The sequence below is a fragment of the Centroberyx affinis genome, unplaced genomic scaffold (genome assembly GCF_046629955.1).
Source record: "Centroberyx affinis isolate AG114_WGS23_722 - 3 ecotype Tasmania unplaced genomic scaffold, CSIRO-AGI_Caff_v1 ptg000722l_1, whole genome shotgun sequence".
NCBI classification, from domain to species: Eukaryota; Metazoa; Chordata; class Actinopteri; order Beryciformes; family Berycidae; genus Centroberyx; species Centroberyx affinis.
Window position 1 is genome coordinate 105,149 of NW_027279339.1, and position 19,748 is coordinate 124,896.

Below are 19,748 nucleotides of genomic sequence, written 5' to 3' on the forward strand. Positions count from 1 at the left end.
CCTGCCTGAAGGTAACCTGTGGGCTGCAGACGCATATCGACGCACAGCCCGTGATGAGAAAGCATGGTGGTAATTGCCAACTATTTTTCCACAGCAGTTGTCGAAAGAGAAAGGGAAGGAGAAAAAAATGCACCAGAGCTCAGTCAGCGTGGTTCCGGCTGGATTCATTTTGCAAGCTATTTGGGAATACTTAAAGCGTGTGCATAGCCTACACAAGAATGTGCAGTTTTCTTGTGGGGGGGCGGAGACAAGCCTGCTTTGCATCAATAGCGAGTAAAACGGTGTAGACTGCCGTACTGTACGCCGCTACAGACGAGCCTAACTAAGTTTACAATAGGAAACAATAAGGTTTTCTCTCGGTTCTTCTGGCCGTGATGGGTGGATGTTTATCGGTCGCGCAGAGGACGCACGCAGCCCTTTAGAGGTTTTTTTTTTCCGGTGCTGAACTAACCAGAATCGTCCATAGTAAAGTGACACTACATGGGACTCGAACAAGTGACCCGCCTCGGGAACCTAACAGAGTTACAAGTGAGGTTATCTGGGAGTAAGATTGTAACCAGGAGAGGGAAACAAATCGGCGGATTAAATTAAACGGGATTCCAGCGTTGCTCCTGCGCACAATGTTTCAGATAACCTAACGCGGCTGTTTTTCCTATGTTGCGATCGCATGGGGAGGCTGTGAAAAGTGGATTGTCTGGTTTGTTTTCTCCATCTACTTCCAGTCTGCATGGAACAAAGTGTGCTTTCTGTCACATAACCTGCGCCGTGGCGTAGATCTGGGCGATCCGTCGGTGTAGGTTTGGCTTTATATGCCGTTAACCCCCGTGGTCAAAATCAAGCTTCTGTCCTAAATCATCATGAGGACCACCGAGGAGGCGGAGGGCTTTGACGGCGAGGCCTCCAACACCTCCATGATCTCCGGGGCGAGCAGTCCGTACCAGCCGACCACCGAGCCCGTCCATTCAAGGAGTGTTTTGGGAGGGATAAGGTGCGACGTGGAGTACCTCAAGTCCTACTTTGGGATTTTAAAGGTGGTTGAAGTGGTAAGTTTCAGTGTGACTGTGCAGTGATGTAGTGGTAATTCATGTATTGGCTGAATAAAGGTGCGTAAAAACTATGTCGTCCAGTCGGTGGTCACCATAAGGCAAACAACCACCAATAATGAACAAAAATCAATAGTATTTTAGAAATGCATTCATTTATGCTCCATTAAAAGCCCCTTCCTCTTATAATTTACAGCGGTTTGAAAGCACTAAGCATTTAAATCCTAAAGATTTCTGTCAACCCTAAAAAGGTGGGTAAACCCTATTCATTCAAATAAAAATGTGGATAAACTGAGTTTAGGTTGGTTTACCCTCCACTACATCTCTGACTGTGATCAAACAGAAGTTTCTCTTTCACCATAGGCGTCTTTACAATAGCATGGCCAGTGACCTATGCAGGGTAGGGGTGATGTTTTTCAGGATAACCAGTTTACCCTGCTTTCCAAAGCTTGTTGCCAAAACGTGTGCATTTGCCTATGCAGACTCCTAGGAATGGCCCTAACAAAAATCATATGGATTTAAGTGTCTAATCCTCAGAGTTTATAATGACCTTATTATACTTAATGGTATTTTTTATATCCTATGGTACCACTGGGACTTAGACGTGCTGATATTTGTATAGTATCCTTCTGAAATGTATTATAGAATGACTATAGTTGTTTTGTGTAAACTTGTGGGTGTGTCAGTAGGTAACTTAGTTCCTCTGTCAAAAGCTGTGTGAGTCAGTGTTAATGTATTATCCTTGGTACATTGGTCTATTCCTGTAGTGTACTAGATCTGTAATCAACTTCCCGCTGTGTTCCCCCCTGTCCCACCGCTGATTATAAAGTCCTATAATATGTTTACTAATTGTGATGGTTTAAAAAGTTACTTCAACATCTTAGGTCTACCCAAGACCACACCTAGTGCCTCTTAGTGTCCCAGCAACCACAGATAAATGGTAATCACACCATATTTATTAAAGTAATGAATTTATCAGCTGATGAGTTCAAGATTGTTGCTCATCTGTATATTCAGCATTTTTCATCAGGACATAGCAGTCAAGGGAAAAACATATTTTGCTGTTGCTTTAAACCAATACACCTAAACCAGATGTCTGGACTGGGAGAAAAAACAACAACAAAGCAAAGCGAGGTCTCCCAAAGCTATGATAATTCACCAGAGGAGGAAATATCTATCAGGCCAGAGCAGAGCCCTTTCTCTTGTTCTGGTGCCAAACGGCTCAGAGACGGGCCTGCATGCTCATACACATGGAGCACTGTGTCCACAACAGGAAAAACCATGAAACTGAGGAAACTAGCAATTAACTCAAACAACGTTTGCGGACAGCACAAGCAAACTGAAAGTCCAAGCTTTAGAAAATACTGTATATTTCAGCATTGGCTTCTCATTCACAGCTCTTCCAGTTGTGTTTGGTGTGTATGACCATCTTAGATTCCTTACCTCCTGTTTTAACCAGTTATTAACACACACTTAAGCATTTATTTATATGACTACAGTATTTTACCCCTATACACTATTGTACAGTTTAGTATGTTGTTATTGGAGGAGATTGGATAGATATATTCAGTTATGTTTGGAGGGCAGCAGCAATTTCAAGTGTTTTCAATTTTTTTTTAACAGTAGTGTTTCAAGAGTGTTTTCAGCCGTGGGAGGGCGAGTGTTTACCATATTCAACCCAGCGGCCTGAGGGAACAGCATACAGAGTGAGCCTGTGCTGTTGCGCACACCTGTAATGTTTACCTCTGCGGATGTGGGAAGGTAGTCCAGGAAGCCATCTGTCGTCAGTGTGTGAGACGTCTAGGACAGGTGGGAATTAAGAGGAAGATTCACATCCACAGTCTTCGTCTGTCTCATTGCATAGGGCAGAATATTATATATGACTTGGCTGCTCAGTGGAAGCACAAACATAAACACATGACAATTATACATCAGTGTTTCATTTATTTCACATTCTTTTAGCTGCAGAGGACCCCCACAGCTGAAAAATGCCCCCCAAAGATAGAAAATTACCTTATTGTTTTACCATTGCCCATACATGATGATGTAAGAGGCATTCTTAACCTGCAACACCTACGAGTGATTGTGAACCTGGGTATCAAAACTAAAGTTAGCACCACCTACCACCTCTACAAAAAATAGTAAATAAATGTCAATGTTGCAAAGGTGCAGAATGTGAAACAGCTATGAATAAAAACAGTTTGTGAATGCTACCAAGGAGCAGATTATAACACAATTGTAGATAAAAATGCTTTGCAAGTTTTGCAAATTAGCAGATACAGTTTGTAAAACAATGATAAAACAGAGTGCAAATATTGCCAAAAAGTGCATACTGATCTCCTTGCGCAGAAATACACAGGAATATTTTGCAGACAGGTGCAGGAAAATGTAATAAAGTACAACTTAGGTAAATCAAATTTTAGTAGTTAAGTAGTATTTCAGTTCTCCTTACTAATCCTGTGTTTACACACTCTATTTACTTTCAATTTGTTCAGTTCTGATAGGCTTATTAACTTTCCAGTTTGACCTAGTCATGCATCCACTTCACTAGCAAGGACAGAACCTTTGAATGTCATCCATGTTTACTTTCAGTATCTTAGAGTAGGCCTAAAAGGCTCACTGCCAAACTTTAATAGCTCCATTCGTCTGCACTTTTACTGCTCTGTCCTCTAATCGTCTCGCACCGTCTCAGTTGAGTCTATGTGATGAGATTCCAGAGCTGATATGACAGCAATGTAAAGCTGACTGCATGTAATGTAAAAGTAGACCACATGCCCATGAAGACGTTGGCTCTGCTCAATCAGGAAATACTAGTATGCAAAGGAGTTACTGTTGTTATTGGGCCCAATGTTTCCAGTGTCCAGTGTTATTAGTTTTAAGGGCAGCTGGTCATCTGTGTTGTTCTCTTGTTAATAGATCATCTGTGTTCAGCAATTAGTAGCATTAATGCTAAATGGTACATCTTGGATTTTAACACAGTAGTTTGTATCGGCTGCTTTGCTGTGTTTGATCTAAACTGCTAGGAAACACCATACATGTTTTGTTGCTCACATGAAAGACTGAGGAGTATTACTGTATAAAATACTGGTTGAACTGTTGGGCTTTTTTGATAATGTCACTTTTGCCAGTTGTCAATCAAAAGTTAGTGGAGCTGAATGTCTCACCCACCTTCTCTGGCCTTTGTTCATACTTCCTTATGACTTTGCTTAGTAAATGTTTATTGTGTTCCCACCACACCCCAGCCCTTGCTTTAAGGTAGTAGTTACCTAAGCAGTCCAAAGGTCGCACTGACCCCTGTTTACTCTGAAAAGCTGTGTTCCTCTCTATGGAGACCAGGGTGCTAAGTGCTACTAGTTCCATGCAGTTGTTTCACACCAGAACACTAAACTGCATTTGCACCGGTGTAGACGCTCAGTCACCTTGTCACTCTTACGGTGCATGTGCAGGTTAAGGACATTTGTAAGGATTGGAAGGTTTGGTAAGTGCAGCTACTGATCCTGTATTGGTTAGTTCTGCAGTGTTAAAGGCCCCCCTCTTTTTGTGTCAGTAGGATGAAACCTGAGTGGGGTGTGTCCACTGTCCCGATAGCAGCGCCTGCTTTTGTCTTTCCGCAGTGACTGGGTCAACAGAGTCCAACTGATATTCACCTCAGGCTTTTCCACTTTACACCGACAGTTAGTTGATCCATGGAATCTGATACGTTGTAATGCTTGACATTACACCGAGCAAATTCTCTTTGTTTTCCAACCGGCCCTAGAGACATGCCTTCAGGATGGAGTTGTTAGTTAGCCACATGTCAGCTCATTTGTGTCAGCAAAACTTGTCCTGTTGCTTTCTTTTCAGTGGGCTTCTAACAAGGGATAATTAAATATTATGAAAAGGCGTTTTTGCAGCTTGTGGATGTAGTGTAATGAAGTTACCAGATGCTACCAAATGTCAGCGAGCACTTCCTGCCTGAGAGAGACGGGCCATGTGCTCCGTTCAGTTCTGGTTGAAACATTATCTATTCTGAGCTTTTAGGGAGACATAAAGACAACAAGAACATTGTGCATGCGTGCAATCAGACACACACACACACACACACACACACACACACACACACACATACACACACACCTTGGGGGAAACACAACCTGCATATAGGCTACTTTTCTCCAACACAAAGATGACTGTGGGCTGCAGAATTGAAATGAAGCATGTTCAACATTTAGTTTTTTGTGCAAGAGGTCCCACAGCACTTGGAGTGCAGCACATTACATTGTGCAGTCTCTATAGCGAAGGCTTTTTTTCTCTGCCATTAATTTTCTGTGCCCAACAGATGGTGTATAAGAAGGGGATCTGATTCCAAGTGGCCTTTACAGGCAACTCACAATGCTCTTAATCCCTAAGATGAAGATGTGTGTGTGTGTGTATGTGTGTGTGTGTGTGTGTGTGTGTGAGAGAGAGAGAGAGAGAGAGAGAGAGGAGAGAGAGAGAGAGAGAGAGAGAGAGAGAGAGAGAGAGAGAGAGAGAGAGAGAGAGAGAGAGAGAGAGAGAGATTGTGTGCTTGGTCATGCACTTATGCATGCATGATGAACAGGTTGTGGAGGGGTCAAGGTTGACATGAAATCATTACTTACAAGATTAGCCAGTACGGTGCTTTGTTATCCGCCCCCTGTTACTGCCTGACACCTGCTGCACAGGGACCTGGGGAAAGCGTGCTTTCATCAAGAGACATGACATCATCCTTCAGCCCAAGCAGCCCTCCACTTCTGTCTGGGTGTAACCTTTTTGGTTATATTACAGTCACAGACAGACTGCTATCCAACTACATGCTCTAATGGGGCTTCAGCAGCTGCACAAAATGGAACTTCAGTCTACTAGGTCTGCAACAGAGAGCTGCCCTTTCTTTTAGTGTGCATATGTCTGTCTTTGTCTGTGTGTCGGTAGTCAAGTGATTGCTCGAAATGCTGTGTTCATGTGTTACTGTCTGTGGACATTTTAAGTGTTTTCCCTGAGTTGCTAGCTGATGTGTTTGGAAGCCACAGATTTGAAGGATTGGACAAAGAGTCTATCATGAACAGGGGAGTTCCTCACTGACAGTTCACCAGTCCCAAACACTGTACTTGTCAGAAACAGTACACACTGCTCATTAAACTGGATAAGCAGGGTAGGTTGGCTTGAACAGCCCAGGGCTAGGGGAGAGGGGATGGGGTCTGCTGTTAATGAGTCCATAGGTGTGTTTTCAGTTGCATCATTTCAGCAGTCAAGCAACAAGATGCAACTGTCTGGGCTAGATTCAAATTGATTTCAGATGCAATGGAAATCTCTATCAGGTTCACAAAGAATCCCACAGTTAAAACTTTAGAAAGTTTGTGTGTGTTGAAACTTTTTAGCGTGGATCATGTTTTTGTATCCCCTTAATACATAATACTCAAAGTTTCAGACACAACTGCCTCAGAGAGTCTTTTATCTGCAGAAGACAGGTGATTCACTTCCATAAAAATAGGACTCAAATCAAGGTGAAGAAAAAATGCATGATGCCACAAATAACAGTGTCCTAAATCTCTTCATCCAAACAGACAATAAACAGACAAATGCACTCATTGCCCGTACTGCCATTTTGAGTTTTTCATTGTCTGAAGGTGACATTGAAGATGGAAAGAGAGACCAATCTGCATATTCTGGTCACATATTGTGGAAATCATTGTCCCTCTGACACCCTCTTCAACTGGGAGGCTTCATGCACACACACATACACATGCACACATGCACACACACACACACACACACACACACACACACACACACACACACGCACACACAGGCCATAGCTGTCATACTCAATCTGCATATCAATAGCAGACAGGCAATCTGACAGCTTTGTAAGGAGTGCATGCAGTTCAATATGTGTCTGTGTGTTTATGCTTGTTTGAGTGCATCTGCCTTGTCTGTCTTGTTATGGAAGGAAAACATTTCCAAGGATTTAAATTATTGAGAGGAGGCTTATAGGTAGGGCTCTGAAAGAGAAGGAATGCTAGTAAAACTTGTACCATTTGACTTCTTACTAGGCTGTTTGATTTTTTTATCCACATGAGGATGGGGCCCATCATACAGGCTAGCTAGCTACTAGACACCATTTTGGGACCATCAGATGTTCCAGAGTGATGTCAGTCCCGATCATTAAAATGACTTCACGAACACCCCCCACTTCCCGATACTGTAGATGCAGTGATGTGACAGTTATACTGCAGGAAGGGGATTTATGGGATAAAATGCACTCTCAGGAACTCCTAAGTGCTTTAACTTGTAACTGAAGGAGAGCTCACATCATCACCTTGAACAGTATCAGTGACGGCCACCTAGGAGAATGTCATGCTCGCTTCATTTTCCCTTTAATCCGTTGTAGCTAGACGTGCTTATGTCTGGTAAATTCAGTGATTAAATTCAATTCTATGTTCTGATTTGTTTTAGTAATTAGAATAATAATGTAATACTTTATTAATCATGATAGGGAAATTTTCTGTTTGCCTGTCCTCCACTAGGAAGGTTATAGGGTACGGTCATCCTGCTGCCCTGTTTTTAGTTTCAATGCTTTGATCTGTAGGAAATTACTAGCTACTGTAGCTTGTTATTAGCTTTACACTGTGCCTTTTACTGTTGTCACAGTTTTTGTGCACTCTGAGCAAGTGTTGCACTGAGTTGGTGGGCTTGATGGGAACTGTAACAAATTACAGTTACCGTTTTTCTCACATTTAATCCCCAACTCTGACAAAATACAGTCATGGCCTTCACACCATTTCATATTGAAATGTGAGTCTGCGAATGATTTTGCTGAACCTCGCAATCTTTGCCACACAATTTGTGATGAGTAGTCAGCCATGACACTTTTGACACTTGGTGGTTGTGGCCTTTGGGAAAGCTCAAAACGATGTCATAGACTTTGATTTGTCACACTCTGACCCACAATTATCCCTCAATCGAGACCCGCCAGTATACAGCCTATCGATGTTTAATACTAAATGCCAAACCTATCCCACACTGGTAGACCAACCAGATCTGGTCTAAACCGGTCTGGATTGGGCTGCACCGGGTCTGCAATATGTCACAGCGGCATTCTCTTGGTTCTGTTATGTCTCCGGGTCTCGGACCACTGCGAGCCAATTGGTAATCTGCGTGTGGTTTTGTGGGGGGCTAGATGGCAGAAGAACACCTAAATAGCAGAATTCTTCCCATACTGTGGTTTGGTGATGGATGTTGGCGGGAGGGAGGCATCATCGCAGGCAGCCAGGAGCTAGACTAGACTCATGAGATGGGCGCAAGGTCTCTGGTCTATTCATAGGACAGTCACTCCATCATCCGGGCAGCGTGGTATTTCAGTACTAACAAACAATATCGTCTGGAAGCTAGAAAAGTGACTTGACTCACACAGCAGTAGAAAGGGCACTATCTTCAAAGAGCCTCATTCTTTCATGCAGAAATATCACGGTGAGCGGCCTGCAGACATTTATTTTGTAGTTTTTATATTAAGTTCTTGGTAAATGTTCTGTCTCTCACTGATACTAAAAATAAGAAAGGTAGAATCTCATTCTTGTGATCCTAAAACTGTCTGAATTAAACTGAACAGCATTATCCATGGGAAATGTGGTTATGAAAGTATTCATATAGTTCATAAACACTAGTGTTTAAGCCACAGATTAAGAATCAATAGAGGGTTTTTAGACTGCCTGTGCATGTGGAATACAGTTTACTCACTCCTGTGGTAAAAATGCGTTTCAAGAGTGTGCTTTTGAATTGGCTCAATATGTAGCATGGCTGTCACAGGATTTGAGTGCTCAAGACTGTGAAGGGGTTCACACCATGAGGAAGCTCGAGTCTTTGTTAACATGCGGGACACCTGTAACATTAGTGCCCATTGCCAGATGGGGATGTTGGTACAATGTGGTGAGTGAGTTTATGGCGGTGAGTGTAAAGGGAGTCGGAGCGGTTGGTTTAACCCAGTCCTCTTACAGAAACGCTACCCGCCATCCAATTCAAGAGCGCACACTTTTGAATTGGCCCAATCAGTAATGCAGCCTTCTTCATGTTGACTGGCACTAGACATTAGGGTCTGAGCCTGGGAATGGATTCAACCCATTAGAGGAAACCGGAGTCCTTGTTAGGATGAATGAGACCTGTAATACATGTCAATTTCATATTTTGACCAAGCTATTGTGCAGTGTAGAAGTGTAGGCTTGAATGTGGGTCTGTTCAACAAAAGGCAAATAATAGGCCTATTTATCACTGCTCCTCAAATCACTCAGTGTTTATGCTCTTTAGTTTGCCATTGCTGTACTATACTGTATGTCTTTCACTTCTACTATTAACCATTGATGCTTCTCTCTCTCTCTCTCTCTCCCCCTCTCTCTCTCTCTCTCTCTCTCTCCAGGTCCTATCACTCATTGCATTCATCTGCATAGAGACTATCATGATGTGTTCTCCCTGTGGAGGGGTCTACTTCTTTGAGTTTGTCAGCTGCAGTGCCTTCGTGGTGACAGGAGTCCTCCTCCTCATCTTCAGCCTTAACCTGCACACCAAGGTGCCCCACGTCAACTGGAGCCTCACGGTAGGTGCACACACACAGGCCGCTCTCAGGACAAATAGTGTGTCATAGAACCTAATTGATATTTTATTGGTCCTTGGTGAATTTTAAGGCTGTGCGTCCTGGAGTTGGAAAAAATGTTTGCGATTTCAGCTGTTGTTTAATATCTAAGAAATTATATTCAGAATGGTCTTTTCTCTTTTGTATTGTTCAAACACTAGAAAGTATAAGGCTAGGAAGCTTTAGTTTGAATCACCACACTTCTGTATTGATGGAATGGCAACAAGATGGACTCGATGCAACGATGAAGTTGAGAACGCTTCGCCAAGTTTTAAGGCTGCTATGTGGCAGCAGGCTTACAGAGTCTTGCCTTACAGGTAACACTACACTGCACCATTCACAATCACATCACAATGAAACACTCCAGTCGCTGGTATATGGGTAAATGTTGAGATAGTGATTGAAATATGATTTCAAAGGTCTTAAAAACATATCTGTTTCTCTTTGCACTACTTTTACTGAGAAATGTCCCCAGTAGTTGCACAGATATATATGTGAATGTTTTGTTGTTTGTTTGTTGTTTTACACATCAGGCTTATTTGGGGATAAAATTGGTCATAAATTTCAAGTTGGTGGTGGCATTAAAAAGTGCGATTTGCACTTTTGTTTTTGTTTTCCCTCAGAAACATAAAGTGATATTTTGTCAGGCATAATTGTTTTCATTCAGATTTTGCTCAAAATATCGTGATAATATCGATAATATCAAACCATGAACCCAGTACCATGTATGAAATGGAACTGTAGCTGAATGTTACATCCCTATTCTTGACTGAACCCTTGCATTTAGTATGAGGGGAGCGCTAAACTCATTTCACTTTAGAAAGGACAGAAGGTAATGAGTGAAACTGATTATAGTGAGTGTGGAACTGGTTAGGAGGGAATGCAGCTCCAGTGTTGGTAGGATGTGCGATGTCAGCTGTAAGCAAATGAGCTGGTGAGTATCCTCCAGCAGATATTGGTTGCCTTTTAGTATTTGCCTACATACACACATTGGTGTTTTCTGGGCTGCAGCATAGTATCTTTTACAGAGAGGAGTGGAAAAACAGCTTTAACTGTATTTCCAGAGGCCACACAGCTTACATACCCTAGTAAAGCAGTGGATGTGAAGTCGGAGGTCCAAATCCAACCATAGCTATCAGATTGCTTTATGGTATCCTTGGTACTGCGTATTTCACCTCAAACATGAAGAGAGGGTGTGCCTTTGGCTTCTACTTTTGGCAGAATTAAACCAAATGAAAGCTTTTTATTGTCTTGGAAAGGCCAGAGCCTGTATTCCAAGTTTTTTTTTGATGCAAGAGTGCTGATTTAGGATCATTTACCAGGTACCTGTGACCAATACATTCGTTGTAATCTAAAATCCTCCTGTTAGTTCAGCATTCTTCTTCTGAGACGCTAGACCAGCCAGTGTTTCCTTTCTCCTGAGGCCCACTGGCTTTTCTCATCTCAGCTCGGACTCGTTAATTATTTTTCCACTCAGGTGTATAATATGTATATATGTATGTGTCTATGTAATAATGTGTATTAAAAGAAATATGTAGGTGTGTGCATGTGCGCGTATGGTTGTTTGTGTGCGTGCGTGTGTGTGTGTGTGTGTGTGTGTGTGTGTGTGTGTTGAAGTAAGTTTGATTGTGGGGTGCCATTAAGCTCACAGAAGAGGTTGTACTTTAAGGCAGCTAGACTGTGGTGAGCTGCGGTTTGGCTCGTTGGTGGTGCTGGAAACATGCTGTTATGCACAAAGATATTGAATCTTTCTTCATATTTCGTAAAAAAAAAAAAAAAAGCACAGTCCATCCATCTACTTTTGCCTGCAAATATTGTAGGATTTTATTTTCGTATTTGGAGGACAACCATTTCTCACACTGTACACTTTTTTGAATAACGAGGTTCTGTGAAGAGAAGGAAAGACATTGGTGTTGCTTTCCAGATACCTTTCTCTCCTGACTCCAGACTGTAGCACTAACTAACAAGCATAGCATGCTTGGTTGCACTCCACAGTGTAGGCTGTACCCCATGGTGTTTACGTCTATCAAGTTCAAAGCTGCTCCAGTCACGTTGGGCCCCTGGGAATTTCGCCATGAGTAAGCATTTTGGAGTGTTAACCAACTGTTAACCGTTTTGCTCTCTCTCTCTCCGTCTTTCTCCAAACTCCAAACCATGGACTGACGCTGACATTGCCCCTCTGTGGAGCGAGTTGTTTTATAATGTGGTTTAGAGTCTCAGGAGGAGGGTTTTGTTCATACAATTATGTGCTATGTGATCCCGTCTTCTCGGATTCACTCTCTATGATGTCTTTGGCAGTGCTGCAGGGGAAATATAGGACCTAATGCCCCCCCCCCCTCCACACACACACACACACACACACACACACACACACACCCCTTTCCCTTCCACCAGGAAATGAACAGAGCCCTGGGGCCTTGTTGTACAGCCCACTTGGTGACTCCTAGTGAGTTTAGTTCCAGTTTCTGTGGATGAGCATGTTCAGCCGGACAAATGAAGCAGAACCAGTTGGTACATCTCTTTCTGTTTAGTTTGGGTGGCATGAAATCATTGTCTTGTCTTGGTGCTTGCAGTGCAAACCGCTCATGTTTTGTCACGACTGTTAGATGGCCATCCCTTGTCCTACAACTGGCACCATTGTTTCCCTGAGCAGTTAGCAGCGCAGCCAAATAACCGACTCCATGCCAAGGGGCGGCGGTGCAGAAAAGGGGGCAGCCTTGAGGACACACACAGGCCAGCATATGCACAACCCAGAGGGGAGAGGGGGGAGAGAGAGAAAGAGAGAGAGAGAGAGTCAATGTTGTTATTCTCCATTTAGAAATACAGCAACAGTATGAAATGCACCCAGTGGATTCTGGAGGTTATTTTGTTGTGGACTCAGTGGAACAGAAGGTGTCTCATCACAGTTCATGCATGAATGAATTGGCTGAGAGAGAGAGAGAGAGAGAGAGAGAGAGAGAGAGAGCGCAAGTGTCAGAGCATCTATTCAGGCCTACTGTACACTAATGGAAACTGTTATTTAAGTCTGATATCTAACTAATACATTAGCTAACTGCCATACACAAAGCAGGCTTCATATTTTATTTCATGGATGGTAGGGTATGACCATCAACCCATCAGGCTGCCTTCATTTAGGTCAGCTGCTTTATTAATGTTCTAGTGTGAATATAACGCAGGCACACTTCAAATAAGCATACTGCATCAGAAGAAGGAAGATTCCTGTTTTTTGCCCTTTGTCAAGTTTCAAATATGTTTGCATCATGAGGCACAGATTATGTTTTCTATTTGTGGATTTGTTTATGCATTTGTGTGTGTTAGAAAGCCTCAACTATATTCTCCTCTTTTGTTTGACCCCCTGTTTTCTGCCAGACTTGGTCTACGTCTCTGTGCCTTATCCAACACACACATACACACACACACGCACACCCACACACAGAGAGGCGAGGGGGCGGTTATTATTAGCTGTAGTGATTAATCTATCGTCAGTCCAGACTAGAGACCACTTCTCTCACATTGTATTTACTTTACCTACAACTGGAATCCAATAAAAGCTTTCTTGGTTTTAACAGCTGAATGTTGCCACCCAAGCAGCAGACGAAGAAATGAAATACTTGCATACCCTTTTTTATTTGCCTTTCAGATAGAATCGGTTGCAGAAATGAAAGTTTTCTCTCATGAAGCTTTCTGACCCAGTGTGACTGTGACTGTCAAGTGAATGGGTTTTATAATAAGCGTCCTGCCCTGTCCTCAAGGGTTTCCCTAGCTGCAATCCCATGTGTGCGTCCAGCTTCTATCTTGAGCAGAGAACACAACAGAGACATACAGTAGAACCACACAGATGTAAACATGCAACATTACAGATTCTGAAGTGTGTTAAGTACAGCATTTAAAAGCAAATTTGTATTTTCAAGTCATGCAGGTTTTGTTCAATGTTGTGAAACTGGACAGATAGAGAGAACATTCTAAGTGAATGATACAGGCCAATAATAATGACTATGCCAGAGAGCCAGCGGTTCGGGTTAGTGTGTGTGTGTGTGTGTGTGTGTGTGTGTGTGTGTGTGTGTGTGTGTGTGTGTGTGAATGTGTGTTATTTAAAGTTTTACAGAGTGCTGGCCTGGCTAGGATGTGGAATGTGGGAATGACTGTAGCAGAGAGAGGCTGGAGGTCAACTGGAGGGACAGAAGTGATGGGATCTAGGATCTAGAGAGAATCTGGGATCTAAAAAAGCTTTGCTGCATACAAGAACACTTCAGTTCAGTTCAGCCTTTACTATAATCCCAGAGGGCAATTTGGCTTGCAGCAAAATTCCTCACAAACAACAACAACACACATAAAAACATAGTACAAGCAAAACAAAACCCTCACTCACTCATCACTCAAACACTGTAGCAGTCAAAAGCGAATAGATAACAGAATTCCTCAAGAACGGCCATTAAGTAGTTTGATAGCACTGGGGATAAACGAGTGTTTGCATCAGTTACTTCTCATTGTAGGTAACCTATAGCCGATACCAGAGGGAAGAATAGGGAACTCTGCATACAAAGGGTGATTGCAGTCGGAGAGGATGGAACCAGGATGAGTTTCCTGTTAAACCAGTTGGGCAAGATAGAAACCTGTGTGTGTGTGTGTGTGTGTGTGTGTGTGTGTGTGTGTGTGTATGGCTGGGGTTGGCATGTGTGTGGGAGTGTACCAGTTTGCCAGTTTACACTTGAATACATTACTGATTAAACCCCAGGATCGGCGACAAATTATCACAGTTTTATGCCCTGCTGAGTCGCCTGTTTTGTATGTGTTTGTTGTGTTTGTTGTGTTTGTGTGTGTGTTTCTGTGTTTGTGACATGGCCATGGTATGAGTGTCATATGAGATGATGTCGGCACTGATTACAATCACGCATCAGATCACGAGGGCCGTGCCCCAGTCATGCTGCGCTTCTAGTCATGTGACCTCCTGGGTTCTGAGCGAGGTTTGTATCAGAGAAAACAGGAGTAACGAGTGAAGCAGTAAAGAGGTGCAAAACATCAAAGAATAGTATCTTCTCTCACTCTCTTTCTCTCTCTCCATATAAAACCATGTGTAAAAAGGCGGGGGTTTTAGTGAGTTGGTGGTGTGTGTGTGTGTGTGTGTGTGTGTGGCAGGAGGGGTTATATGTGTGTTTGTGTGTAATATAAGGTGGTAGGTGGCTTTGAAGTGTGTGCTATCGACTTCTTTGCCGCCCGCAGTTTTAAACTCATAGTGAAACACTGGGGGAGTGAGAGCAAAGCCTTTGATTGTTGGACATGATGTGATGCTGTCCACAACCTCAGACTCTGCATGTTGGCCTGAATGTTAGGCTAATACAGGTTTGAAAAATGTCAACTGCCTCAGAACATAACAGACTTTAATGTCATCTTGTGTGTGTGCGTGTGTGTGTGTGTGTGTGTTCCTGTAGGACCTGGTCAACACTGCTGCCAGCACCTTCTTCTTCTTCTTGTCGTCTCTGGTGTTGGCCTGTATCAACCACAACACAGGAGCTGAAATAGCAGCAGTGGTGAGTAGCCAGAACGAAGCCCTCCCTTCTGTTTCATATTTTTCACATCTGCTCTTATTTTCTACTCACCTGTGAAGTTGTTGTCTATTGGAAGTTGATACTTTCGATGTAAACGGGGTCAAACTTCATTCATCTCCAAAAGAAACAAACTTCACGGTGCATCTAAAGTGAACATAATGCCACAGCGGTCTATCCTGCCGAATTCAAGCCATTATGTCACAATTTTGAAGTCAGACTATGACTAAATCCCATACTGTTTGCTGGGCCAGTGTTCTCTGTATAAGTTCCTGTGTGCGGCGGAGTGATACTTGGTCGTAGTCGATGGCAGACTAGCTGGTAGACAGCATCACAGGTGAGTAGAAAATAAAAATAGATGTTGTCAAAACAATTAAAAACTATCCCTTTAAAGTGGTATGAAGCATACATCCTTCCTCTCTTAAGTTAATATTATGTCCAGTAATCACTTGCTGATCCTTATGTGTTTGGTTATTTTCTCAACCATATCAAGTCATCCAGTTGAGCCATATCAGATCACATCACTGATATATATTGAACAAAGGATGCGTGCATGTGTGTAAAATACACCAACCTCAGGAGAAAGAGGGAAGGATGCATTTGAAGAGTTTCTGAGAAGCTCTTTACCTCCTGTCAGTCTCATTACGACCCCTGACTGGGATCATGTGTGTCTGGGTGAGCAGAGCTGCCTGTGGGACGGGTTGAACTGATGAATCGTTCGGCCTCTCTGCCCACATCACTGAATTTTCTGACTGCTGCTGCTCCCCTGTGGAACATTGCCTCAATTGTTATCAGCATTGGATCACATGCTTTCTTTGCTGAGTTAGGGGAAAGCTGCCAAATTAAACCTGAACCCACATTTTCTGACATTAGAGTGTGTGTGTGTACTAGGTGGGTGGAGGGACGTTCTGCTGAGGATGAAGACTAAGCCGGGAAGTCCCTCAGCTCTTTGGCTGTGTGTGTGTGTGTGTGTGTGTGTGTGTGTGTGTTTGTGTGTTAATGTGTTTGTGTGTATAAATATACTGTATATGCTGTTAAAAGTAAAAAGTAGCTAATTTTCAGTAAGTACAAATGAACACAGGTCTACGTTTTAATATTGTTTCACAATAAGGAAGTGTGCAATTCCGACATGATTCCTCATGTCATCAGTCTGTATAGATTATTGTTGTTGTTATCATTTCTGATTTAAGTACTTGAAAATGTCTGTTTTTTATGTCCACATTGTGCTCACATTCTAGTGTCTGAGACATATTCTAGTCTAGTCTTGTTTATTTACGTATGTAGACCTTTATCACAATCATCTCAAAGGGCTTTACATTATATCCAGCATCATATACCTATATACACACATCATACTGCATACATCCTATACGACGTCATATGGATACAGGGTCATACTGAATGTACCTCCTGTGTTCCCTTGAATGCAGATCTTTGGCTTCCTGGTGACGGGTGTGTATGGCCTGAACACCTTCCTGGCGGTGCGGAGGTGGCGCCGTGGCAGCGGGTGTCAAGGGGCGGCTCAGACCAGCGAGTACATGCGAGCGCGCACGGCGTCCCGTGGAGAAATGGAGGCACGACCTGAGCTCGCGTGAGGACTGGAGGACAATCAGACCGACTGAGGGGAAGACACACTACCAGTAACCGACCGAGAGGGGCGCTACTCTGCCTTCGAAATGCTATCGAGTTTCATTATCGAGTGGAGCAGCCATCTCAAGCTCACCACACCCTTTGACTTCTCTCATTATAACACTTGGCCTTCGACTGCCTGCCCTTTCGGCCTGTCCAGTCACTGAATAAATCCTTATTTCATAGCCACAAATGTGCACTATGACTTTGTTTACGAGGCATTCTGGCTACGGTGACACTCATAAACACTCCAAAGTGCAATTTGAAGTTTGAATTGTGTTGAGTCAAGTCGAGAATGACGATGTTCCCTGAAACACTTTTTATTCAACAAAACTTTTACTAAACCAGTGTGAAGGATGACTTCCATAGGGAGCCAAAGAATGGCTGACATCCAGTATAACTGTGCATCGACCCCTGGTCTGAAGTAGGTGTTGACTTTCTGAAAGTTGTACGTTTAACTGTGAATGGAGCAGAGTCATAGAAGGTCAACTATCGCATGATGTGCTTATGTCAAGCCGCTGTCTGTGAAGTCTGTGAAGATAAATGTGATCATGGATCCAGGAGCCCGCTGGACCAGCAACATAACCTGCAGTACAGTAGGACTCGCTCCAAGTGGCTCCATAGACTTACTGTTCTGTCTTGGATACTGACATCAGCCTTTGGCTACTACACATGAGTGGGACTGACACTAGATATTTTATTGTAAACATTAGACATGTTGACACGAATGGAGTTTTTTCCCCTTTGCCCTGTTCTATAAATGCCTTTAACATGTGACTTTTAGCCACTGTAAAGTCCTTTGCCGCCAGCAAATATAACAAAACAGGGTCTGTCTGACTGCAATAAGGAGGGATATGACAACAATATGTTGAAATATTTAAAATGAGGAATAGATGTCTTTTTCCAATACAGTGTGTCTATAGGTTTGACGCAATTATGAGACCAAAATATGTTGTGACTGCCTTCAGAATATCAGGAATTCTCTTACAGGAGAATTATTAAGATTAAAGATTAAAGATAAAAAAAAAAATAAAAAAAAAAGAATGGCCACTTTTATAGTGTCTGTTAAGACGCTGCTTAATTAACTGCTTCATTCCATCTATTTTATCTCAGTTTGTCTGTTACACCCCCAACAAATATCCACATTCACATTCCAAAATTAGAATTTTTAGGTATTTGTTAGTTAGGACAACACTTTCAGCCAGGTACAGGTGATGTTTGGTGGCAATTGGTATAATTATTGTCCAATATGTTTAAATATGTACATATCCAGGGCCTCAGGTAACAGGAATGGTGGCAGTACCTCAGTAAGGTGGTGCATTTGGAAACAAACATCCACAGATGACCTGGTAAAGATCAGTGCCCTTAGTCTATATATCTCAGGTATTGACAAACTCCTTCCAACTTTGATTTTTAAGACCATTTGAAATTAAATCACAGGGTGCCTCGACCTGAAAGCTGTACTGCTTAATGCCTTCTTAATCATTGGCATAGAGAATATAGAGAACTGATATTTTTGAGTTAACTATCCAAGTAAATTAAAAAAAGAAGAGTAAAGTGAAGGTGGGAACAGTAGGGTGGGAATGTAGCGCAAGGAGCATCAGTGTCATAGCTTTCACCCTGTATTAGATTGAATTAAAATGTCTGTATATGTATTTAGTGTATTATCACACACTTCATGTGCTATCAAACCTCTACCAACCCACAATGCAGCTGTTAATACGACTTATCTTGGAATACAGGACATAAATATCTTATCATTCCTTTATCGTTTTTCTTTTCAGCCAGTGTACTTGACATACAAACTGTAGGCTTAATCTTGAAAAATCACATCTGTGCTTGTGTGTTGATAGGAAGAAGGAAGAAATGACTTAATTTTTTGTGTCTTACATTGTTCTAATATATTGTATCTACACTACAGTGTCATTCAGTGTGTGTGTGTGTGTTTTATGTATTGTTTGAGACCTCTGGTGTATGTATATGTGGCTTAGGGTAAGGGTTGTTCATCTGTGCAGACTCTAAAATGGACTGTATAGCGCCATCTCCTGGTCTTCGTTTAAAATGTATTCTTTGTGACTACGGTGGACCAAGAGAAAGGCCTGATGTCAAAGACTTTGTGTGTGAGGAAACATTACAAATTGTCAATTACGGAATGATTCTTATGAGCTGATAGTGATAGCTTTTAATAATGTAGGACAAACCGGGGCAGAAATGTATGTGAATATGGTTTAAAATTGATGGGCGCTTGATTTGTGTTGCGAGACAGTTAAACAGCCTCAAAAATGGGCACAACACACGCTTAATAAATCAAGCACTTCTCATGTTTTCTCATTAATTTATATTGTGTTCAATTACTATTTCGCTCCAGGTTCGGTGACTGAAGGAGTTGTTTGAATAGACAATCACATGTTTGTATTTATGTCAGTCTCTCACATTGATGGATTTGATTGTTTCTGTGTGGTGTAACAATATTACGAGTTGTACAGCTAACTCTGCTTATCTTGCAAAAAAATCATGCAAGTGCATTATGCTATTTGTTAATATCCTAAAAAAAACAAGTGGCTCTGTAAGTGACCATTAAGTTTGTCAAAAGACATTAGCAACCTATGTATAACTTTATGCTATATTATGGTCTAATTGTATTTATGAGGAAAAAAGAAATGCCTACCACTATTTTCCCAATTGTGCTATTAACTATATGATCAGCCTGACTTTTTGGGTGAAATTAGAAATGGCTTCTTTTACAGTGAGATGCTCCTCTGTTTGCTTTTAATTCTGTGTGCTTTGATAATGATTACAACAAGGTTTGTCTTGTACAGCATGATGCCGCACTTCGCTGTATTTTTGTATTTAAAACATTCTCTATAGATTCAACATCAATATAGTTTATAGTGACAATTTAAATAAAGTGAT

General features: G+C 42.2%; 1 protein-coding gene across 1 annotated transcript; it reads left to right on the forward strand.

Moving 5' to 3' along the window:
* Positions 1–195: 195 nt before the first annotated feature.
* Positions 196–19,748, forward strand: cmtm4 (CKLF-like MARVEL transmembrane domain containing 4). Its single transcript, XM_071519688.1, has 4 exons — positions 196–1,043; positions 9,451–9,627; positions 15,093–15,191; positions 16,637–19,748. Exons 1-4 carry the CDS (start codon positions 858–860, stop codon positions 16,799–16,801), a joined length of 627 nt encoding a protein of 208 aa, XP_071375789.1. The 5' UTR covers positions 196–857; the 3' UTR covers positions 16,802–19,748.

Excerpts from the sequence above, each read along its gene's own strand:
- cmtm4 (XM_071519688.1), top strand. The coding sequence starts at position 858 with ATGAGGACCACCGAGGAGGCGGAGGGCTTTGACGGCGAGGCCTCCAAC. Across the intron at positions 1,044-9,450 it reads TTTTAAAGGTGGTTGAAGTG|GTCCTATCACTCATTGCATT; the intron begins GTAAGTTTCAGT and ends CTCTCTCTCCAG. Across the intron at positions 15,192-16,636 it reads GAGCTGAAATAGCAGCAGTG|ATCTTTGGCTTCCTGGTGAC; the intron begins GTGAGTAGCCAG and ends CCTTGAATGCAG.